Here is a 22743-nt window from a genome sequence, read left to right on the forward strand (position 1 = left end):
ACATAACCTCAGAAAAGTGAAAAATGGACTATTATTAATTTTTATATAATTTAATTTACCTGTATTTTGCAGTTTAAAAAAAATCGGATGTAGTGCACTATGTTGAATGTTTATTTTAAAAGTTTGCTTAGTAAAACACTTTAAATACATTAAATATTTTTTTAAAATCTGCCTAAATGTATTTAAAAGGGGATTTGTAGTTCGTGAATCTGGAACATAGCTGTTAAGACGCATTCCTTTGATTTTGTGAAAATTTGGTAACCCGGAAATGATAACTTGTGACAACCAATCAAAAGTCTGAAAGCTTGACGTACCCGGAAATGGAGTGTCGCGACTAAAAAATGCCGGGAAACCACTTTCGTCAACACTGATTTAGAATTGGTTTAACAAACTAAAGAGTTTCCTCAAAATTGGCAAAAAAAAAAACGGATATTCTGGAGTAACCATGGATGAATATGACGAATGTTTGAGATTGAGGACAATTTTGAGGACCAGTTTGCCGACGAGTTGGATGCTTTGGCTCAGTTGGAAGGTGAGTTCATAACAAACCCTGTAAAACTTTTAAATGTTTACTTCAGTATTTCGTAAAAACTATGTGACGGACAAACAAGTGTTTTTATTTGTATAACATTTTTGGGAGTTCATGTATTGTATTTGTGTTGTGTTTTTTTTCCTCACCAGGCTTTGTTTTTGTAGCATTTTAGCATTTTTCTTTCCCTTTTCGCTAACTTCACTCTTTTTGTTACACTGTAATTGTGTGTTTTAACATACAGTACGTTACAGAAATGTTTGGAAACTGGGAGCGTTTTTGTTCTTAAAAAAATAAAAAAATTTTAAGGGCTCACGAGTATTTGTACTCCCACTTGTGTAACTATAACCCTTTGAAATACTGGGATGAAAACTCAGAAACATAATGTTGTTTGCCTCATTCATGGAGCTTTATTATTACAATTATTTGTTTGTTGTGTTTTTAGAGGAATATTCCAAGCCTGCGAAGCGTCAAAGGCAGAGTGCAAATGATGACGCTTCCCCCTTGGAATACCAGCAGGTGCCTGATCAGATAATCAGTGAGTTTGCTTTATAGTAAGACTGTTTACAATATTTCTCAATTGCTAAAACACAAATCCACTTGGTCTTAACAGAATCCTCAGTTCCCTGGTCCTACTTATTGAATCGGAACGCTTTAGCAGAACGTTCACTTAGTTAGACACAACCTGCAAGTATGTTTTCACCCTCTAAACATATTTTGCACTCTGATGCATGAAAGCATAATTCTCTCAGAGAGACAATTACAGCAAATTCATCACACTTGTGGCTAATGACGTGAAGAAACTAATACAAGACCATTCAGTGAGCACCAATTGGTGAAGTTTCACAATGGATTGAGACAATCAAAGAGAGAATAATGTGCATCGCAACCAATAAAAGACAATTGAATGAGCACATATTGTTGACGTTTCAATATCTTGAGACAATCTAAGAGACAGGCAGAATAAGAGGAAGTCTGGGATTGAGAGGAGATATAAAACCACAAAAAAAATGTATTTCGGACAAATTACAGGCCACTGTCGTGGAAAATGTTCCTGTCCTTGGTTTGATGATAAGGGAAACGAAAATACAACAAGGAGAGCCAAATCTAAGTCACTGTGTCCACCATAGTCTGAAGATTCAGAGAGGCGAACATGTACATTTACATGTGACTAGTCAGTGGTGTACACAAAAAGGTGTTTCAATATTTTAAAAAGTCCTTATACTTGCAGGTATAGCACTTTTTTTAAAAGATATGTACATTTTTCATTAGTGCTCAACTTCATTTTCGTTTTGCCAAATTAATTCATATAGTGATGGAAAAAATATTCCTATACCTTTGTGATTTTTTTTTTCTTCTTCTCTGTTGTGTGTACTAACTGTTCAGTGGAATTTTTCATTTTGATTGACCTGGAGTCAGATTTGACACACTAACCCTTTGACAACAAAGGTTTTGAGTGAGAGTTTTTGCAATTCTGGCTTGAAACTTGGAGTTTTGCGTTTACAGTTTAGAAATGAAGAAATGTGTTTTGACAATTTCAATTGAGGAAGAAGTTATATTATTGTCTAGCTTGTAAATATCCATCCTGACCTTTCTCCTTTTCTTTGCTGTCATTGTTTTCGTTTTCATTTTTTTTTTTTTTTTTTTATACAAGCTCCTACGGCAAAGCGTCAGAAGCAGGACGCCAGTGTGGTCAAGCGACTTTTTACGTCTGCGCCGAGTGATGACATCACCCCGCCGTCCTCTCCGGAACACTATGGAGCACCTCCTACAGTCGGGTAGGAAAACTGAGAAGATTTTTTTTTTTTTTTACATAGATCTCGGAAATAAATAATATCCACCCGTACATTTTCTATAGACATCCTCGTCCTCATTTGGGTCGCGGGTGAGTTGGAGACTTTTCCAGTTCAATATATATATATTTTTAATGTCATGATTCATTGATAAAAATGCTTAAGTCTGCATAAAAATAGCAATATTCAGCAACCTAAAAGGCTAACAATAGTGAAATCCTGTAGAAATTTTTGCTAAATGTGCGATATACTGCACATTAGTATGTTTTCCAAATGAAATAAGAAACCTGGTCTACTCTCCCTCATAATAACGACGGTAGTATCTCCTTATTCAGACACTGTATAGAATTTAGACGTAACAACTCAGGAACAAGTTTTGTGGTTTTCCAGAACGTCCTCAGCTGCAGCTCCAGATATCAGCAGCTTTGCAACAAGAACAGAGTCTCCGCAGCCACCTGCTGCTGTGGCGACGCAGTCACGTGTGATGAGGAGACCCCCATTACAAGGGGACTACATCACCGTCACGGACTCTTCGGGGAGTCGCATCTACCTCCGCCAAAAGGACACCGAAGCACAAAAGGTGGACTGAAGCATTATGTAATAAGCAGCTCTGGAAAAGAGGGTTGCCCAGAGCCAGCGCAATCTGTTCACATGAGTGAACATACAGTTTAGCACCTGCTATTTGGGATATTAGTAAATGAGGCCCTTTGTGTCTAGGCTGCAGACTGCAGAATGCTACCCAATTCCCAGGGTTCTTTGGGGCTGCTCGCTGTGCCAATAAGTGTCCTGAGAGAGCAAGAGGCAGACAGAGTGAGTACATCATGCCTTGATTATGGCAGGCACCAGCTGGTGTCAAAAGTACTCACACGCTGTAGTTTTTTTTTTTGTTTTTTTTTTTACAGGTAAAAAAAAAAAAAAAAAAAAGCCTGGTGAAAGTACTGATTTAAATCCTTGACTGAAGTCAAAGTACTCTGAACAATGGAGGGAAAAAAATCGCTTCCCCTTTCTATTAATTTTATTAACTCGCATACAGAAGAAAATAGATCACGACACACTTTTCTTATCCTCACAAGGGTCGCGGGAGTGCTGGGGCCTTTCCCAGCTGTCAACGGGCAGGAGGCGGGGTACACCCTGAACTGGTCGCCAGTCAATCGCAGGGCACATCGAGACAAACAGCCGCATTCACAATCACACCTGGGTGCAATTTAGAGTGTCCAATGAATGTTGCATGTTTTTGGGATGTGGGAGGAAACCCGAGTGCCCTGAGAAATCCCATGCAGGCACGGGGAGAACATGCAAACTCCGCACAGGCGGGTCTGGGATTGAACCCGGGACCTCAGAACTGTGAGGCCAACGCTTTCTATCTGAAAGGCACTCCGGTTTCCTCCCACATTCCAAAAACATGCAACATTCATTGGACACTCTAAATTGCACCCAGGTGTGATTGTGAATGCGACTGTTTGTCTCGATGTGCCCTGCGATTGACTGGCAACCAGTTCAGGGTGTACCCCGCCTCCTGCCCGTTGACAGCTGGGATAGGCCCCAGCACTCCCGCGACCCTTGTGAGGATAAGCGGGTAAGAAGATGGATGGATAATCAGAAGTGAACTGACAACAGGTACCTCACAGGCAAAACAAACCATGCACACAGCCAAATGCTAAATTAGCGAATGACAGCAACGGACTAATATACACTTCACCTGCATGTCTTTTCAGGTTAAAAAAAAGAACAAACAATTCACGAATCTGAGGATCATGCAAAAGAACAAAACATATCTTTCATTGTTATCAAGTTAAGACAATAACAAATGAATTGTTGTTTTAAACTGCAGCGCCACCAGCAGGTCGTAGAAGAGTCACAGCGCCTCGCAGAGTTATTAACCAGGTACTCCAACACGCTTTCTTTCACACAGCCGTAATTCCTTGCATTTAATTTCGATTTTGCACTGTGTCATATTTCAGCAGCGTGAATGACATATTGGTTGAGCCTGAAGGTGGCGAGACGGAAGACGGGGACCCGGAAGATTCTGAGGGCCAAAGCTTTCGACTGTGGGTCGATAGATATTCTCCTCGCCACTACACTGAGCTCCTCAGCGATGATGTACGACACATCCGTGTCCATCCCCTCACACAATCATTCAATACATAAATGAAACATCTTATTTGTTGCTTCACTTTTTGGGGGTTTCGTTTTGTTTTAGTTTACCAACCGTTGTCTGCTGAAGTGGCTGAAGCTTTGGGACACTGTGGTGTTTGGAAAAGAGAGGGCGTCTCGCCCTGCGTGGCCCAACAGACAAGCCCCGACGCAAACCTCGTTTAAATCCCATCAAGCCAATCAGAATCCAAATCGCTTCAAAACCAAGATGGAGATGACTGAGGAGATACTGGAGGCCGAACTGGATCCACACAAGCGGCCCAAATTTAAGGTGAACTCGTGTTTTTTGAACAGCAGTGTTGTTGAGTAGCTACCTTAAAGGAGACAGTTTGGCATTTTTCTACAATTTAAAAAAAAAAAAAAAAAACAGACCAGATGTCTCAATATTATGTTTTTGGAATTTTTACATCAAAATACACAAAAGGAATCACAGCTCCCTTAATATTAACTTGTCAGGCTCTTGTTTGAATAACACCGTTACACACTATTTTGGATTAACAGACAGTCTTGGCAGAGCTGCATAAGGATTACAATTTTTTTTATTGCTCCAAAAACAACAAAAGCTCTGTGCTGCAGTTTTTTGTTTTTTTTTTTAAATGGTAGCCACATTCCACAGTACAACACAAGCCGTTCTGCGTTTCGGGAGGTGGTGGCCACCGATTGCCAAAGAAAAATTCCTTGTGTGTTTTTACACACTTGGCCAATAAAGATGAGTGAGATTTTCGTGCTCGCAGCGAACATAAACATTACGGTACCTTGAACGGCGATCACACGGCACATTTACTTGCTAGAGAACGCACTGCTATGTCATAATTGTCAATTGTGTTTTCACCTATTTCTTTATCCATCTGTCCATTTTCTTCGCCGCTTATCCTCATGAGGGTCGCAGAGAGTGCTGGAGCCTATCCCAGCTGTCAACGGGCAGGAGCCGGGGTACCCCCTGAACTTGTTGCCAGCAAATCGCAGGGCACATGGAGACAAACAGACGCACTCACAATCACACCTCGGGGCAATTTAGAGTATCCAATTAATATTGCATGTTTTTGGGATGTGGGAGAAAAACCAGAGCGCCCGGAGAAAAGGCACGCAGGCACGGGGAGAACATGCAAACTCCACACAGGCAGGGCTGGGATTTGAACCAGGGACCTCAGAAATGTGAGGCCAAAGCATTACCAGCTGCCCAACCGTGCCACCCCTTATTTCTGTATTGCAGGCTTAATTTTTTTAACGACACAACAATCGGCTGGAACGGATTAGTTAAATTTCAATCCACTTTCATGGAAAACATAATCTCGGTTTGAGAACAGGAGTCACAGAACAAATTAAATTCCTAACCTGATATTCCACTCTGACTCTAACTTGTTTGTTTATACAGTAGTGCCTTGACATACAAGGTGAGCATGCCTTTAATCATTTTCAACGACCTCTTTCTAGCTCACAATATGTTTGTAAGATGTTTTGAACAAAAAAAGCGCACGGTATTCTTGTAAAGTATAAATATGTAAACATAATAAGAGAGTACACAGAAATAGAAGTTAAAGTTTAATTAGGCCAAGTCCCCCCCCCCACACACACACACGGCAGTACATTCTTGTGTTGTGGCGATAAATGACGTGGCCGAGTTGAGTGCCGTGTCTCTCTTCACTGCCGTCCGCTGCAGCGTGCAGCAAATTGGCTGCCATTTTCCTTATCCAAGGTTATGATCAAATGGCTTCAGCTTCTCAAAAGCACCGTCACTTGTATTTTTCCACTTCCTCGGGAACTGTACGGAACAAATATGGCCTAGCTGAAATATGTGATAACTTGGAGTGAATGATGGGACATTCCCCTGGCTTGCAACGTTAGTGTGTATTCCCTCAATTCCAGTACTTTCCCATGCCGATTGTTTCCCAACATGAATCAGAGAATGACATTTGACGATGAGTGTTACTTCAGAATCTCAGCATTCTATCCAAAGATTCAAATGTTCCATCAGTTTTAAAAATAATTTACCGTAATTTCCGACCTACGGAGCGCACCTGGTTATAAGCCTCACCCAGTACATTTGTAAAGGAAATACCATTTGGTCCACACCTAAGTCACAGGTGTGTAAAAGCCCCAAGTGCCCCCATTGAAACCCAGATTCAAGCACGAGATATTTACAAAGAAAGAGTTTTTTTTTTTTTTTTTTAACATACCGGTAAAAAAAAACACCCATGGCAGTAACATAGCAGCAACACGCTAGTGCGGTGCTAACAGGGCCGGTTAAAAAAAAAACATACCGGTAAAAATCTCTGAGACATGGCAGTAACAGCAGCAATGTGCTAACACTAGCGCAGCGCTAACAGAGCCGGTTTAAAAAGAAAAAAACACAGATAAAAGTCACTTCCTCGGCACATATATTCCACCGGTCTCACTCTTACCTTTACCACTCGAGTGTCATTAGAAAAAATGCACAAATTAGCCGTATCACCGCATAATTCGCAGGGTTGAAAGCGTGTAAAAAAAAAGTCGCGGCTTGTGGGTCGGAAATTATGGTAGTATGTTTGCCGTACTCGTATAACAATGGGATATTTAATAGTATCATAAAATCAATCGTACAAAGGGTTACAACAAAAAAAGAAATACAAAAGATTTGAAACTACTCTGTGTTCAATTTTTTTGCCTGGAAATGAGTCACATTAAAGGATCAAGTATCCAAATAAAAGTAATTAGAGCTGCCCGTTTTTGTTTTTTGTTTGTTTTTTTTTTTTGAAAAAAAAAAGTCACGGCTCATAGGCCGGAAATCATTTTATACCAATGTAATACCGATTCCATTGAATCATTAATTCAAGTAGCTGGTTCTTTCGCTCTATAACCGATTCTTTCACTGTCTAGGTGGCGCTGTTGTCTGGTCCTCCAGGTTTGGGAAAGACCACCTTGGCTCATGTGATTGCCAAGCACGCTGGCTACAATGTAGTGGAAATCAACGCAAGGTTAGCAAAGCCAACCACAACTACGCTTACATTTACAATATTTTTCCTGTGCTGACTTTTTGTTGTCGTGCAGTGACGATCGCAGCGCTGAAGTGTTCCAGAAACGCATCGACACGGCTACGCAGATGAAATCCGTTTTAGGAGCCGACGAGCGACCAAACTGCCTCGTTATTGACGAAATTGACGGCGCCCCGGCAGTATGTAACTGTATCAATTTAATTGTATCGTGATGTGTAGTCTGCACTTTGCTTATTTCTCGTACAGTATTTAAACTATATAACCAGTACATAATATTTTCCTCTTCAGTACCGAGACAAAAAAGACAATTGTTTAAATGTTTTTTTCGTTTTTCTACTCAGGCTACGATCAACGTGCTGTTGGCGACCCTGAACAGAAAAGACGGACACGGCAGTGAGGCTGGTGCCGACTCCACGAAAAAGAAGAAAAAGAAGGAGTCCATTCTAATGCGACCAATCATCTGCATCTGCAACGATCTGTAAGAAAAAAGTTTTTAAAATAACGCCTCCTAAGTTTAAACGGCAGCATGAAGCAAGAAGCTCGTTTTTATATCGGGTTGTGTTTTTGTCAGTTACGTTCCAGCTCTCAGACCGCTGAGGCAGCAGGCCTTCCTCCTGACGTTCCCCCAAACTCAGCCAACCCGTCTGGCTCAGAGACTGGCAGAGGTACACGCTATACGCACACACACATCAAGTAGCTAAATGCATAAAGCGCTTAACAAAGTTTATGTCCTTGGTTCGCAGATCTCTCTCCGTCAGGGGATGAAGGCCGACACCGGCGCGCTGATGCTACTTTGTGAGAAAACCGACAATGACATCAGGTCTTGCATCAACACCCTCCAGGTAAAAGGGCATCCGTGTTAAAAGTAGAAGTTAGTAACTTTTTTCCACATTTTTCAGACTTCAAAACGGGAAAAAAAATGTAGAATCATCATATGCAACGGGCCCTTTATAAAGGTCCATTAGCTTATTGCTAACACACAATGCAAAACGACACTGGATGGGCTAACGAAACTAGCATCAATCGAGCAATTGTTTAAACACGTAGAAACACAATACAACAGTACTTGCAGACTTTCATTCATTACCCTTTGCTAAAAATGATATATTACTGCAGCTTACTGAGTTTGGAAGAGTGTTTTATAATGTATTATGGGTGGCACGGTGGCTCACCTGGAAAGCGTCGGCCTCACAGTTCTGGGGTCCAGGGTTTGATCCCGGCCCCGGCTGTGTGGAGTTTGCATGACCTCCCCGTGTCTGCGTGGCTTTTCTCCGGGCACTCTGGTTTCCTGCCACCTCCCAAAAAACATGCAACATTAATTGGGCACTATATGTATGATTGTGAGTGCGGCTGTTTGTCTCAATGTGCCCTGCGATTGGCTGGCAACCAGTTCAGGGTGTACCCCGCCTCCTGCCCGTTGACAACTGGGATAGGCTCCAGCACTCCTGCGACCCTCGTGAGGATAAGCGGCTAAGAAAATAGATGGATGATGTGTTGTAGGTATGCTGCCCTCAGGTGCCTAAGGTACACACCAGAAGAAGCAGCACAATGTCTATTAAATTATCATGATGTGCACATTCATGTTAACACATAATTGGTTTTTGTTGTAATTTATGATAGTGTACAACAATATAGAGTGCTATTTTTTTTTTTTTATTAGTAAATGCGTTTCAAATATTTTGTTGGTGTTTTGGGCTGTCTGGAACGGATTGATAGCATTTTCATTCATTTCACTGAAGAAACAGATTTGAGATTTGCGTTTTGAGTTACAAATGTGGTTATGGAATGACTAAAACTCATAAGTTGAGGCACTCTTGTACTTTTTTTTTTTTTTTTTTATGCAGTTCCTTTTCAGCCGAGGTCACAAGCAGCTCAACACCAGGACTATCCAGTGCATGTCTGTGGGCCAGAAGGACCAAAACAAAGGACTCTTCCATCTGTGGCAGGAGATCTTCCAGTTACCACGCAGTAAACGGTACAGTAGCTCCATCCAAAACCAGGTCTGAGAAAGTGCACCCGTTGTCTTGCTCCTTCTCCAATATTTTGCACAGGATGGAATGAATTATTGAATTACTGTATGGATCTTAATCCGAATATATCTTGGTACCTGACACCCTCCAAATTTCTTTAGGAAACGCATTGGTGAGAGTTTTGGGGAAGTCCGTGGTTCCGGAGGCGGCGGTCAGAGGTTCCAGCACATTCTTGACTTGGCCACATCTAGTGGAGAATATGAAAAAGTTTCTCAGGTAATAAAGATGTCATATTGTAATACATTTTTAGCACCATTACCATTTTAATTTCACTCTCCTTCACTCAGGGCCTGCACGACAACTATTTGTCCATGAGGGTCCGAGATCCCAACCTGCAGAACGTGTGCGACGCGCTGGACTGGATATGCTTTTCTGACCGGCTCAACCAAGTCATCATGCACGGGCAGAACTTTACCCTCATGAAGTACCTCCCCTTCCTGTCCGTTGCTTATCACTTCCTGTTTGCGCACACGCACGTTCCGCGGATCAACTATCCGCACACCCAGCATGAGGTGAACCTCGTTCATTACATACATTGTTCTTTTTGTGAGGCTATTTAGCCACTGCAGCAATATTTTCTTTTTTTTTTTTAGGAATAAACCCTCTGCTTCATTTTCAGCTGACTTCTCAACTCCAGAGCAGCAGGAATGCTCTGTCCACCATGCTGTCCGACATCCCGGCCAGGATCAGGACCAGGATCAGCCAACTTAACCTCGCCCTGGACATTCTCACGCTGCTCCTCGATATCATCTCTCCCAAACTCCGCCCCGTATGTACAGCATATACCGTCATTTCCGGCCTATAAGCAGCGACTGTTTTCACACGCTTTCAACGCTGCGGTTTATGCGGTGATGCGGCTAATTTGTGCATTTTTTTTTTTCGAACGGCCGTAAGGGGGCACTCGACCGGAAAAGGTTAGAGTGAGACCGGCGGAATATATGTGCCGAGGAAGTGACTTTTACCGGTTCGACCCTGTTACCGCTGTGCTAGCACGTTATTGTGATTTTTACCGGTATGTTTTATCTTTTTTTAACCGGTGTGACGGTCTGAGCGCTTCCCCGAGCTGAAAAGTATCCTTGTGATGAGTGCACATTCGTTACTAACAAGGGAATTCTGGGTACGTAGCAGACGCTTACTGGGAAATCTCCCGGTCTCATAGTTCCCCTTCTTCTACATAGAGGGAGCTAACATATGTTATAACCTAACCTTAAAACAAAAGGTGATTTAAAAAAAAAAAAAAAAGAAAGAAAAAGATATGTACGTTCGCTGTGTTTGTCTTTCTGAGACGGTCGTAGCGAAGATGAACACTCGGCGACAAGTTGTCGAATGGCACACGTTGAAGAATGGATGGGGATGTTTCAGAATGGCCGCAAGTTTACAAAATATACACGCATGCAGAATATACGCGGATGCGCATTACTCACAAAGTTACTTAGCAGCACCGGGAGCGCTCAGAAAGTCACACTGGCTCTGTTAGCGCGGTGCTGCTAGCGTTAGCCTGGCGCTGCTTGCGTTAGCACAGTGCTGCTAGCGTTAGCGGGCGCTGCTGGCATTAGCTCTCTGTGTACAGTCTTTCTTTGTTAATATCTCGTGTTTTAATGTGGGCACTTGCGGCTTTTACGCAGCTGTGGCGTATGTATGTACCAAACGGTATTTCCTTTACAAATGTACTGGGTGAGGCTTATAGCCAGGTGCGCTCTGTAGGCCGGGAATTACGGTACCTAAAGCTCCCCAAAGTTGTTGCCTGTGACAAATATGGATTAATAAAAATCCTCCGTGTGCTCCAGGTGAACCCGCAGCTGTTCAGTCGCAGAGAGAAAGAGCAGATGTGCGAGCTAATCGACACCATGTTGGCGTACAATCTCTCGTACCGGCAGGACCGCACACCCGAGGGGCAATACACGTACATCCTGGAGCCGTGAGTGCCCGTGCAGACCTACACGACGTATGTGAATGCTAAAAAATGTGGAAAAATGTCAGAGTTCAGTATCACTGACAACACCCAAGCCTGACTACTGCCAGATTTGTTGAATCAAGAAACTACTTCAATGGTACCTGTGAGAGTGATTGAAGCCCGTCAGTCTGGAATGCTGTAGGTTGCGAAGCCATTTTCAAACATTTGGGCCTTCGGTGAAACATGCTAATTGCCGTTATCCACGATTGGTCATAACTGGGGACAGTGGTGAAACTTGCCAAGATGCAATGGCAACTCATCAAGATGGGCACAAACTAACCCAAAACAATATTCAAACAATTACAGTCCTTACTGGCCTTTGTTAATTAAGTGGTTGTGACTGACATAAGCAAAACACAAGACAGACACCACACAATGTCCCCTCTAATTTTTTACGAGTTTGAGCAAACACACTTAAGGCCGTGAGCGCCCCCTTCGGCCACTGTGAGCAACGTCAGACGTATGCACTGTGGTCAGTGTCATCCATTGAAGTTACGTGGCTCATTCAAAGGTTCAGATAACAACAATTTTGTGTTTTTGCAAACTTACACTGAAAATGTCAACAAACCAAAAAAAATACATTACAATACAAATACATACCATACCAATTAACTATAAATTTGAAATGTCACTTCCGACTTTTTCTTTTTTTTTTTTTAAACCCACAATGATCTCCACGTTTTTTTTTCTTGCTGTGAAATTTAATTATTGCTTGCAGAATATCTTTCGCAATGCATGTTGAAAGCTGAATGATGTTCCCAAACAGTTTTAGGGTTAATGTTATGTTGCCTCCTGTATTTAAAATACAGAATTAGCTTTTTGGGCAATGTATCATCCGTGCTTTCATCCTCAGTCAGGCTGTGCCAAGGTGGAATTTTAACATTATACACCATCTCATCCTGTACTTTCTACTTTGGCTTCAGACCAGATCTTTTTTTTCTCAAAAAAAGAGAAAATCTCATCCAGTTTCACCACTTTTTCTTCTATTATTCACATACCCTGGTGTTTGTAATAATGAGCGTACTCCTTTAAAATTGTGTCAGGTAAACTAGGAAGTAGAGAGTGTGGCCCGGTGTGGCCAGGGCAGCAGCTCTTTGTGAGAGGCAGTCTCAGGCTGTAGTTCTCTGCGCTGAGAGTGTGTGACAAGTGCGCAGTTACGCGGCTTAGAGGGAACATTGGACACCAGGCATAAACCACAACTAACAAAAAAAAGAATGCCGAAGCTCGCAACTCATTATATTTGGCATAGAAATAACATTATGCTAACAGTTATACATGGTGCTGGCAGTTCATGTTCTCAGGGTCTTCCTCAGGAACTCGACCACTTACTGTGACTAATGGAAGAACAAATTCTTGCAATCTACAAGAAAATCCTTTGGGAAAACGTCAGGCCATCTTTTCCTGCCCTCAAGCGTAAGTGCTTTTGAGTTATGTAGCCAGGACAGACCCGAAACATGCCAGCATGTCTAATAGTTTGTGAAAACGTGCAATAAATAGCACAGCAAGTGGAGAGATTAATGCGATATTTATAGGCATGGAGCAGGCATGCAGCGAGTATGTGAGCGTGTGTCTGGGGGAGAGCTGGAGATCAGTGCAAAGAAGATTATTGTTTTATAGAATAATTAAATCCAGGTTTAATTCTGGTTGTATAAGCCGTGATAAGTGGAAGCTTATTTCTCCCGTCAAGATCGCAAACTTCACTCGGCGCGCGTCCTGATGTTGTGTAGTTGTTCACACTGCGCGCGAATGTGTCTGCAGGCGTGTGGAGGAGGTGGTGAGGTTTTCGGGCCTGCCTCCGCGGCGCCAGTTGACCTATCAGGCAAAACAAACCATCAGCAGAGAGATGGAGCAGGAGAAGATGAGGAGGGCCGAGCAACTCATGTTACAGCGCAACCCTATTACGGTGACACTTTTTGAAAAATTATTAGCATCTTATTTATACTCATCAGAACTGAGTCACCATAAATCTTGTTTTTTTTTTTTTTTTTTGTATGTGTAACTCAGAAAGAGGTGGAGAAGGTGTGCGCTGCTCCTAAACCCATCAGGAACCATCATCAGAGGTTGGAAAATATTGTCAGACAAACCACAGTGGAGCCCAGGGTGAGACGCATCACTTTAGTATTTTTCCTTTTTTTTTTTTTTTTTTATGAAAAAAAAAACAAGTTTGTTTGTCATACTATTAACACTGATCATGAAAAATGTAATGTAGTGTAATTCCGTTCACATTGCCAATTTGACTTTTCCTCATATTTTATGTCATTGTGCGCGTTATCCTATAATCCTTTTGACCCGATGAAGTGTTGGTTGTGTAGGTTTCAGTTGCTGCCTGTAGGTGGTGCAAGTGAGTAGTTGTCATTTTAAATCGAAATGAGGATAATGAGGACATCGCTGGGATTTATTTAGACCCTCATTGTGCAACTGTTAAATGAGGTTAATGACGCGTGAAAGATGTACTGACCTCCATCCAGGATATTTCTGACTTGACTTTGGAGTGTTAAAACTGCTCGAGAGATGTGGCCTCACTTCGCCCCCGCTTAAAATGTTTTTTTTTTTTCTTTTGTATTCTGACAGCAAGAGGTGGACTTTTTCGGCCGCGCCGTTGCACCGAAACAGACGACCGCACCATCGTCCTCGGACGCAGGTACCAAAAACACTTCCCGCCGAGCGGTACTGTTCGGTCTGGAACGGTAAACCGTCATCTGGCTCGTGTATTTCCACTGCAGGAAAAGTCCGATACTACATACAGAGAGGTTTTTTGTAGTTGTTCTTCTTTTCCTTTCGGTTTGTCCCATACGGGGTCGCCACTGCGTGTCATCTTAGATGAACGCATATTTGTTTGGCACAGTTTTACGCCGGATGCCCTTCCTGACGCAACCCCTCCGCATTTAGCCGGGGAGAGAAGCTTCCAGCACCCGGTATTCCCATCCAAGTACTAACCAGGGCCAAACCCGATTAGCTTCCGAGATCTGACGAGATCGGGCGTTCTTAGAGTAGCGTGGCCGTAATTTCCGGCCTACAAGCCACGACTTTTTTCACATGCTTTAAACACTGCGGTCTATACGGTGATGCGACGCTATAGCGGGGCTAGCGTTAGCACGGGGTGACTGTGAGTGCAGCGATAGCGTTTGCACAGGGCTAGTGTTAGTGCCGGCTAGCATTAGCGTGGGGATGGCGTTAGCGCCGCACTAGCGATAAACTCCTTATGTGTACCGAGGCTAATAACCAGGTGCATTTATAGGTCGGGAATTACGTTATATTTACTGTCATACCACTTAGTTTCCGTTTTCTCGGCCCTGCAGTCGCACCGGCCGACTGTAGAAGTGAGCCAGTGTGACGGTCTGAGCGCTCCCGGTGCTTCAAAGTCTCTTTGTGAGTCATGCGCGTATATTTTGTAAACTTGCCGCCATTCTGAAACATCCCCATCCATTCTTCAACACGTGCCATCCGACAACTTGTCGCCGAGTATTCGTGTTTGCTACGGACGTCTCAGAAAGATGAACACAGCGAATGTACATATGTGTATATCTTTTTTCTTTTTTTAATCAACTTTTGTTTTAAGGTTAGGTTAGGGTTAAGCTTTAACCTATTTTAGCTCCCACACGTACGAGAAGTTGGGGATCTATGAGACAGGGACATTTCCCAGTACGCGTCTGCTGCGTACCCAGCGGTCCCCTATTAGTTACACATGCGTATTCATCACAAGGAGACTTTTCAGCACGGAGGAGCGCTCAGACCGTCGCACTGGCTGTCTGTCGAAGTGAGCCGGCAGCTCGAGAGGCAGTTTTGGACAAGCTAAAATAAATAAATAAATAAATAATAATAATAACTTTCCCTGTTTTTGCAGTACAAAAGTGTGCCGTCCTCGCCATGGGGAAGGCGGTGGGCAACAGCGACGTGTGGTTCCGCTTCAACGAAGGCATGTCCAACGCCGTGCGGCGGAACGTTTACATCCGGGAACTCCTGTGAATCCAACGCACCTCGCAACCGAAAGCACAGAAGTACGCCAACTCTTTGGTTCTGTTCAATTCTAAACAGTCTTTATTATTATTTTTTTTTTTGATTGACAGTGTAAATAGCCAATAAAAACATACATCTAAAAAGCTACTCGGTGCTGCGCACGCAGACACACAGAAATCTTAAAATAACAGCATTCAAAGTATCCAAATAAATTAGTAGTAAATAGTAGTGTCCGTGCGTGTGCGCAATTGTGTGGGTGCACATAATCGGTGGTGCGTCCGTGCTTTGACTGTGTGTACATTTTTGTTGTTTTTTTCTTTCTGCAAGTTTGCGTTTGGTCATCAGAGGATCACGCACTTCCCCTTCTCCACCCAAGGATTTGCTCTCATCAGCTCAGGGTTCAGGAACGGATCCTCGCAAACGCAGCCCTCGATCCACTTCACCAGCCTAAAGGAAAACACGCACTGGAGTCGGACCACGCTCGACTGGACGGAACAAAGTGGGCGACGCGTGGTTACGAGTACGTACAGAACCCCAGACGTGACTTGTGGCCACAGTATAGATAAAATGTGTTCCCGAGAAATATTAAATTGAGACGACAAAATTCATATAACGTGCAAATAATGTGAATTTCTGCCCATGAAACGGATACGGAATATTAATTAATGGGATTAATATTGTTGGATGGGTTACTTGTTCATCGGGGCAAGCAAATGGAGCGGTACACTTTATCTAACTGCAATACGGTTGTACAGTGAACATTTATCGCACATTCATCCATTTTCTGAGCCACTTATCCTCACGAGTGTCGCAGGAGTGCTGGAGCCTATCCCAGCTGTCAAGGGGCAGAAGGCGGGGTACACCCAAAACTGGTTGCCAGCCAATCGCAGGGCATATAGAGACACCCGACAGTCGTACTCACAAACACACCTGGGGACAATTTATCCAGCCATCCATTTTTTTTGCCGCTTATCCTCAAGAGGGTCGCGGGGAGTGCTGGAGCCTATCCCAGCTGTCATCCAGCCGGAGGCGGGGTACACCCGAACTGGTTCCCAGCAAATCGCAGGGCATATAGAGACACCCGACAGTCGTACTCACAAACACACCTAGGGGACAATTTATCCATAAATCCATTTTCTTGCGGGAGTGCTGGAGCCTATCCCTATCCACAATTCTGAGGTCCCGGGTTCAAGTCCCAGCCCTCCCTGTGTGGAGTTTGCGCGTTCTCCCCGTGCCTGCATGGGTTTCGTCCCATATCCTAAAAACATGCAACATTAATTGGACGCTCTAAATTGCACCCAGGTGTGATGGTGAGTGCGGCTGTTTGTCTCTATGTGCCCTGCGATTGGCCGGCGACCAGTTCAGGGTGTGCCCCGCCTCCTGGCTGATGACAGCTGGGATAGGCTCCAGCACTCCCCACGACCCTAGTGAGGATAAGCTGCTAAGAAAATGGATGGATGTAACATGAGTTTGTATACATACTTTGCCACCATTTTTGGGCACCTATATGCAATTAAAGATTCCTTTGAAAGGGGGCGTCAATTTAAAATCAATCCTCCGTGTCATGTCAAAATGTCAATGTTTTAGTCCACAGGTGTCAAACTCAAGCCCCGGGGGCCAGATGTGGCCCGCCGCATGATTTTATGTGGCCCGTGAAGGCAAATCGTTCAAATCTGTACCAAAATTTCAAATTGTCACAACATTGAGATGTTGCAAGCATTTTTGTGTTACCAAACATCAACAATAGTTGAAAAACCCATTACTATTGTTTTTCTGATTCTGAACCTAGTAGATAAATTTAATGCGTAAATACGATGTGTCAAAGATTTTCACGGTTTCAGTCATAACGGCCTTCCGATAGAAAGCGGAACTACAACGCGGGCCGTGACAAAAACGAGTTTGGATTTCTCCCCCCCACCACCCCGGTTTTAGTGTGAGTTGTTTCCACTCACTCAGTGACTGTGATGGAGGACTTCTCCCTGTTGATGGCCAGCTGATACTGAAGCGATTCCACTTCCCTCCGCATCTGGGGAACATCTAAGTCGTCCATGACTCGACGATATTCACGCTGCCAGAACAAGAAAAACCGGAGCTGTTATTGAAGCTCCTTTATTTTGAAATCAGCGAGTCGACAAAAGTGGTTACTCCGCGCCGTGACGCGTTTCCATCCAGTTCTGTGTTGACGAGCGTACCGTATCACTCAGTCACAGATTTTCTGTTTTTTGTGAGATCGCCGCGGAGTCCCAGTCTTCTCCTGTTAATTACTCCTCATCCTCCCTTCATAACAATAACAATATTAGTTTGCAACCTAGATTTTGCCCTGTCGCAATAGCTAAATGCTGCTTCGCCATGTTTGCTTTGGACTCTGCGCTCCACTATTTGACCTTAGTCAGTCGATCTCAGACCTCAACTGGGATTGGATTCCGTAAGCATTTCTTTCATGTATTCAGAACCTAAATCGTTTAGTGATTTATAGACCAGTAGCAGAACTTTAAAATCTATCGTAAAGCTGACTGGAAGCCAGTGCAAGGACTTTAGAATTGGAGTTATCTACTCCGACCGCTTTGTTTTGGTAAGAACGCGAGCTGCAGCATTCTGTTTAATACTCTTTTTTTTTTTTTTTTTTTTTTTTGGGGGGGGGGGGAGTCCAGTCAGAAGACCATTACAATAGTCAAGTCTACTTGAGATAATGCATGGATGAGCTTTTCCTGGTCCGCTTGACACATACAAGACTTCACTCTGGATATGTTCTTCAGATGGTAGAAGGCACTTTTTGTGATTGATTTCGTCAGGTCGGAATCAATCAGAACACCAAGGTTTCGGACTTGGTCTTTGGTCTTTAAAGATAGAGAGTCGAGGTGTTTGCGAACAACAGTTCTCTTTTCTTTATTGCCAAAACAAATTGGTCACTGTTCACTGTGACTGGAGATTTGCTGTTTTTAATCACATCTGTTGGTTATTTCAGGCAGCTAGCATCTTTGTGGCTCGAGACAGCGACTAGATTATTGATTGATTTATTTTTAAATGCTGAAAAATCAGTGTTAGAGGCATCCCGAGTCAGCAGTGAGATCCGTAACAAAATCCGCACGATCTGTAACATCTGACAGCTTTGGATCCGGAGCATAGAAAAATGGGGACGGTCGTTTTCTCGGGGGGAAGCAGATGTAAATTCAGATCTCGTAGTTAGTTTCATGAAGAAATTTGAAGTAAGAGGATTTGGACCATTTTAAGTTACTGATTAAATGTTTAATCGATTCTCCAAGTGGTACCCTGATTAAAAAAAAAAAATTCTATAGAAATCTATAAAACTCTAAAGAATTTGTACGGAACAACTTGTTCTACAGAACTTTGCCTGTGATTTTCTATACAATTTCTACAGAAATTCTGTAGGACTTGGGTCTCAAAGTTCGATAGTTCTTTAGAAATGTTGTGGAGAATTTTTTTTTTTAAGCACTCAATTAATTGGATATGTGATAAAAGGAGCCGACCGGGACAAAAAGTGGGAGGCGTGCACGGGTCATAAACTCTTCAACCAAAGAATCGGACGTTCCAGGTGTTTTTTTTTTTTAAATCTTATTTTGTACATAACCGCATCTTAATACCGCTAAAAACGCCCACGGTCCCGCGAAACGATCCTCACGTCTTGTCCTCCATCCGCGTGAAAGAGTGCCCCACCCTGCCAGGATGCGGCTCACAAAGCCGGAAGAGGCCGACCGAGACCCCCGTCGAGAACCCGCATAGCGACCGTAGCTCACGCGGATCTCGCAAAACGACCCAACACCGTCGTCGGTTTTGACGGATCTCTCGTAAGTGGGTCGAGTCTCGCGTCGTCCGTCAGCGTCCGCCCCCGCGGGCGCCTGTCACGGCCATCCGCTCCGCCAAATGAGACCAGACCCAATTCCAGTGTCGCCCCCCCCCCCCCCTCCAAATATTTAGCGAAATAAGCAATCGCGCTTCGGGGGCCTACCGGAAAAAAAATCCGCGCGGTGGTCGTCCGGCGTTGAGGTGTGACGCCGGGAGTCGCTCCGGTGCTCTAGGAGGAGGTTGGCGACTGTGAGGATGCGGTGCGGATTTGGCCGCGCCCCCTTTTGCCTGACGACTGGATGCTGGAAGACTTTAAAGGAGGCGTGACGGCCGCCTGCTTTGACTGGCAAAGCGTGCGCGCACCTGCAGGCAAAACGTGAGGCGCGCGCGCACGCAAACGAGGACGATCGAGGGGCGTGGCCTCCGCACGCCACATTGGACTTAGATGCGATGATTCAATCCGTTTTCAAAGATGAATTTTATACCCCCTCCAGTATACCAACATTCGAGAATGCCACAATATGACAATAGTACATTTGTATTTACAAATGAGTAATCAATGCTGCCTAACATGTACAGCACAGGAAAAGGGAAAGTATTTGTTCTTTACAAAGAAAAAGCTCAACAAATATTTGCACAAGTTGGCAGAAAGACCAGCCCATAATAAATTTCATGGGTCCTAAAAAAAAAAAAAAACAAATGACCATTATAGAAAAACTTTACATAGGTACTGCCAAATTATTTTTATATTTTTAATTTATAACGTAATTTTTAAAAATTTAAAGTCCAAATCTGTATCCAGTCAGGATGAATCCAATTATTCCAAGAAATGCCAAAAACTAATTGAGCAATTCCCTGACTAGATTTGCATCCTCCCACGTACAGAGTTGTCTGAAATCTAAAATTATTTTGGTACTTCATTATTTGACTTTTTAATTTTGGCACACCTGTGATCTATGTGCTTCATGAAATACGTTGGTCTCAGCTATCAAACTCAAGCTAGACATTGAAATCAGTCCATTTTCTTTGCCACTTATCCTCACGAGTGTCGCGGGGAGCACGGGAACCTATCCCAGCTGTCAACGGACACCCTGAACTGGTCGCCAGCCAATCCGCAGGGCAGATGGAAACAAACGGCTGCACTCACGATCACACCTATGGGCAATTTAGACTCTCCAATGAATGTTGCATGTTTTTGGAATGTGGGAGGACACCGGAGTGCCTGGAGAAAAACCACACAGGCACGGGGAGAACATGCAAACACCACACGGGCGTGGCCGGGATCGAACCCGGGACCTCAGAAATCCGAGGCCAACGCTTTACCATCGGTTCGCCCGGCATTGAAATCACGGAATCAAATTTTAAATATTTCAGGACTTCATGACATTTGACACCAAAAATAAATAAATGAGGTGTGGGAGCTTGTGTCCACGCCGTGGTCAATCGTATTTTCGTATTCCGATCTTTGCAGCTGTGCCTTCAAAATCGTGATGCAAGACACCCGTCACCTGTGTGGTAAGGAGAAGAAGAAAAAAAAATTAACCATCTTTAATGTTACTCAATGCAATCATATAACGACAAGCGAAGAAGCCTCAGTGTTAAAACTTTGAATCACAAGCTGAATGTCAGCTGTCATAGTAGGTGTCAGAAAAGTTGTTTGATTTGTCATCACTGGCGAGTAAGAAACCCACTGAGGGTTTTTAAATTATTATCATAATTCTTTTTATTTACACACGAACTCACCAGCTGTCACATCCAGTCGGCTGAAGTGCAATCTCAACTCAGGCCCGTCCGTCCCTTTTCATCGTCACCTCTGCAACATGTAACAAAACAAATGCATTATAGGTGGCTCAAAAAAAAAAAAAAAAAAACATATCGGAATTTCCGACAATTTTAATGAAGCCTCAGGGCAAAAACTCGAATCACAAACTGGAGTCCAGCTGTCATAGTAGGTGTCAGAAAAATTAATTGATTTGTCATCACCGACTTGAAGAACGAAATCGCTGACGGCGTATATTTCATAAAACCTCACCATCGCTCACATCCGGCCAGGTGGAATGAGTCCAAACTCTGACCAGGCGCTCTTTGGGTCCTTGCCTCCATGCTGTATATGGTGGAAGGGACAAGAGAAATATTAAACCCCCCTAAAAATTATTATTATTATTATTTTTTTTTTAAATCAAAAGTTGTGAAGCCTCGGGATGAATTGTAGAATCACAAGCGATATTTCAGTTTTCATAGTAGGTGTCAGAAGTGTTTTCATTTGTCACCAGCGGCTAATTTGCACAGGGGTGGAGTGGGGTCTTCGGTTTAGAACTATCGACATCACAAAGTTAAAAACGCCACAGCGCAAAACGTGCCAACTACTGCATTTACAGGTCTGACATTCTTCATAAAATATTTACACGGGAGTGGAATAGACAGAGCGATTTCGGATGACATCACCACAGTCCCAGGATTCTCTTGTCCGCCATCTTGTGTGTGACAAACAGTAAATGGAAAACTATGTGAACTTCAAGTAACAAATTATTATTATTTTTTTTTAAGAGTTGCTGGCAATCCTGTAATCTCGCTGCACTTTTTAGGTTTTGGGTGTTATTTCCATTTTACGTCATAAGACACGCTGCTGGGCAGGAGAAGTTTTTATTATTTAAAATCGAACCATTGTCAAATACTATGAAGATACAAACCTTTAGTATGTTGCAAATCTGCTTAATAAACATATGATTAAATGCAAATAAACGAAGTGTTCATTCAAAATTACAACCTCAATATTATCCGTTCTGTGGAAAATGATTATCAACTCAAAATATCGGGTTTCGACCTCCTCGACTCAGTATCAGCCCTGTACAGTAAATATCTTAATATTTACGATACTTGTGATTTTAGTTTGATATTTAGTTTTATAGTTTGTGATTTTAGTTTTAATTTCGATTAACAGACAAATTCGTTGTAAACAGGACACCCCGTGATGTATTTTACTGTAAATGTGGATTTACCTTGTTAATGTCCTCGCCTTTAGTTGTCTTTTCAAAAATCTGCTAAAAGTCTGAAAAGAACCTTTGGAGAAGGAAAAATAATTATTCAAATATTGCAGGGATCCATTTTATAAAAAGGGCAACTAAATGGAGGAAGCTCATTGACTGCAGAGTAAACTTGAACAGTCGATTATTTTAAGTCAAATTGTTGAACTAAACGCATAGAGATGTAAATGAGTTTTTTTTAAAGGACAACATATTAAAATGATAGAAAATATTCAATCCAACAATTTTCCTCCACGTGGTCTCGTGCTCAGAAAAGCGTCTGTAAAAAAAAAAAAAAAAAATACAATATCTATATACCCACCTCAGCCATGTTTTCTTTTTCTACACCGGTGAGAACTCACAAAGCAAAGCAGGGAACAATTTGGGGCGTTTTTGCCATTCGTTGTTAAATAAATTCGAACAGAGGAAGAAAACTTGCTGCCAACGTGGTCCTCCATTGCAGAAAGAAGGGAGAGAAAACGGAAACGGAAAGTTCCGTTACCAAATTTAAGCGGAAGTCCCGCCCC

The 22743-nt window shown here is 43.0% G+C and overlaps 2 protein-coding genes, 1 long non-coding RNA gene and 2 other non-coding genes across 8 annotated transcripts; 1 reads left to right on the forward strand and 4 right to left on the reverse strand.

Annotated features, from left to right (window-relative positions):
• Positions 1-11: 11 nt before the first annotated feature.
• On the forward strand, positions 12-15857 carry chtf18 (CTF18, chromosome transmission fidelity factor 18 homolog (S. cerevisiae)). The gene is given in 25 exon segments (XM_061828975.1): positions 12-461; positions 464-532; positions 975-1067; positions 2184-2307; positions 2388-2414; positions 2713-2902; positions 3040-3132; positions 4154-4206; positions 4284-4422; positions 4523-4747; positions 7333-7430; positions 7504-7627; positions 7790-7926; positions 8020-8113; positions 8192-8290; positions 9293-9423; positions 9580-9694; positions 9766-9990; positions 10098-10247; positions 11266-11396; positions 13191-13335; positions 13437-13532; positions 14004-14073; positions 15277-15430; positions 15717-15857. Coding segments are annotated over 24 exon segments (2766 nt in total). The 5' UTR covers positions 12-445; the 3' UTR covers positions 15399-15430; positions 15717-15857.
• LOC133505684 (uncharacterized) lies at positions 6006-15016 on the reverse strand. 3 transcript variants are annotated; one of them, XR_009796315.1, is made up of 4 exons: positions 14702-15016; positions 9556-9665; positions 8621-8967; positions 6006-6238 (listed from the first exon to the last, which is right to left on the reverse strand). It is a non-coding gene; the product is annotated as an uncharacterized LOC133505684 (long non-coding RNA). The 3 variants fall into 3 exon arrangements; XR_009796314.1 differs by lacking the exon at positions 14702-15016 and adding an exon at positions 11534-13179; XR_009796316.1 differs by lacking the exon at positions 14702-15016 and adding an exon at positions 9738-9873.
• On the reverse strand, positions 15698-22695 carry LOC133505682 (guanine nucleotide-binding protein G(I)/G(S)/G(O) subunit gamma-13-like). Of its 2 annotated transcripts, XM_061828981.1 has the most exons (7): positions 22539-22695; positions 22193-22253; positions 21226-21297; positions 20937-21006; positions 19357-20701; positions 17342-17457; positions 15698-15836 (listed from the first exon to the last, which is right to left on the reverse strand). In XM_061828981.1, the coding sequence occupies exons 6-7, from the start codon at positions 17437-17439 to the stop codon at positions 15731-15733; spliced, it is 204 nt and encodes a 67-aa protein (XP_061684965.1). In that variant the 5' UTR covers positions 17440-17457; positions 19357-20701; positions 20937-21006; positions 21226-21297; positions 22193-22253; positions 22539-22695; the 3' UTR covers positions 15698-15730. The 2 variants fall into 2 exon arrangements, with proteins under 2 accessions (XP_061684965.1, XP_061684967.1); XM_061828983.1 differs by lacking the exons at positions 19357-20701; positions 20937-21006; positions 21226-21297; positions 22193-22253; positions 22539-22695 and adding an exon at positions 17582-17845.
• Positions 20781-20870, reverse strand: LOC133506814 (small nucleolar RNA SNORD60). Its single transcript, XR_009796635.1, has one exon. It is a non-coding gene; the product is annotated as a small nucleolar RNA SNORD60 (small nucleolar RNA).
• LOC133506813 (small nucleolar RNA SNORD60) lies at positions 21093-21181 on the reverse strand. The gene has a single exon (XR_009796634.1). It is a non-coding gene; the product is annotated as a small nucleolar RNA SNORD60 (small nucleolar RNA).
• Positions 22696-22743: the final 48 nt, after the last annotated feature.

Source organism: Syngnathoides biaculeatus, chromosome 9 (assembly GCF_019802595.1).
Source record: "Syngnathoides biaculeatus isolate LvHL_M chromosome 9, ASM1980259v1, whole genome shotgun sequence".
NCBI lineage: Eukaryota > Metazoa > Chordata > Actinopteri > Syngnathiformes > Syngnathidae > Syngnathoides > Syngnathoides biaculeatus.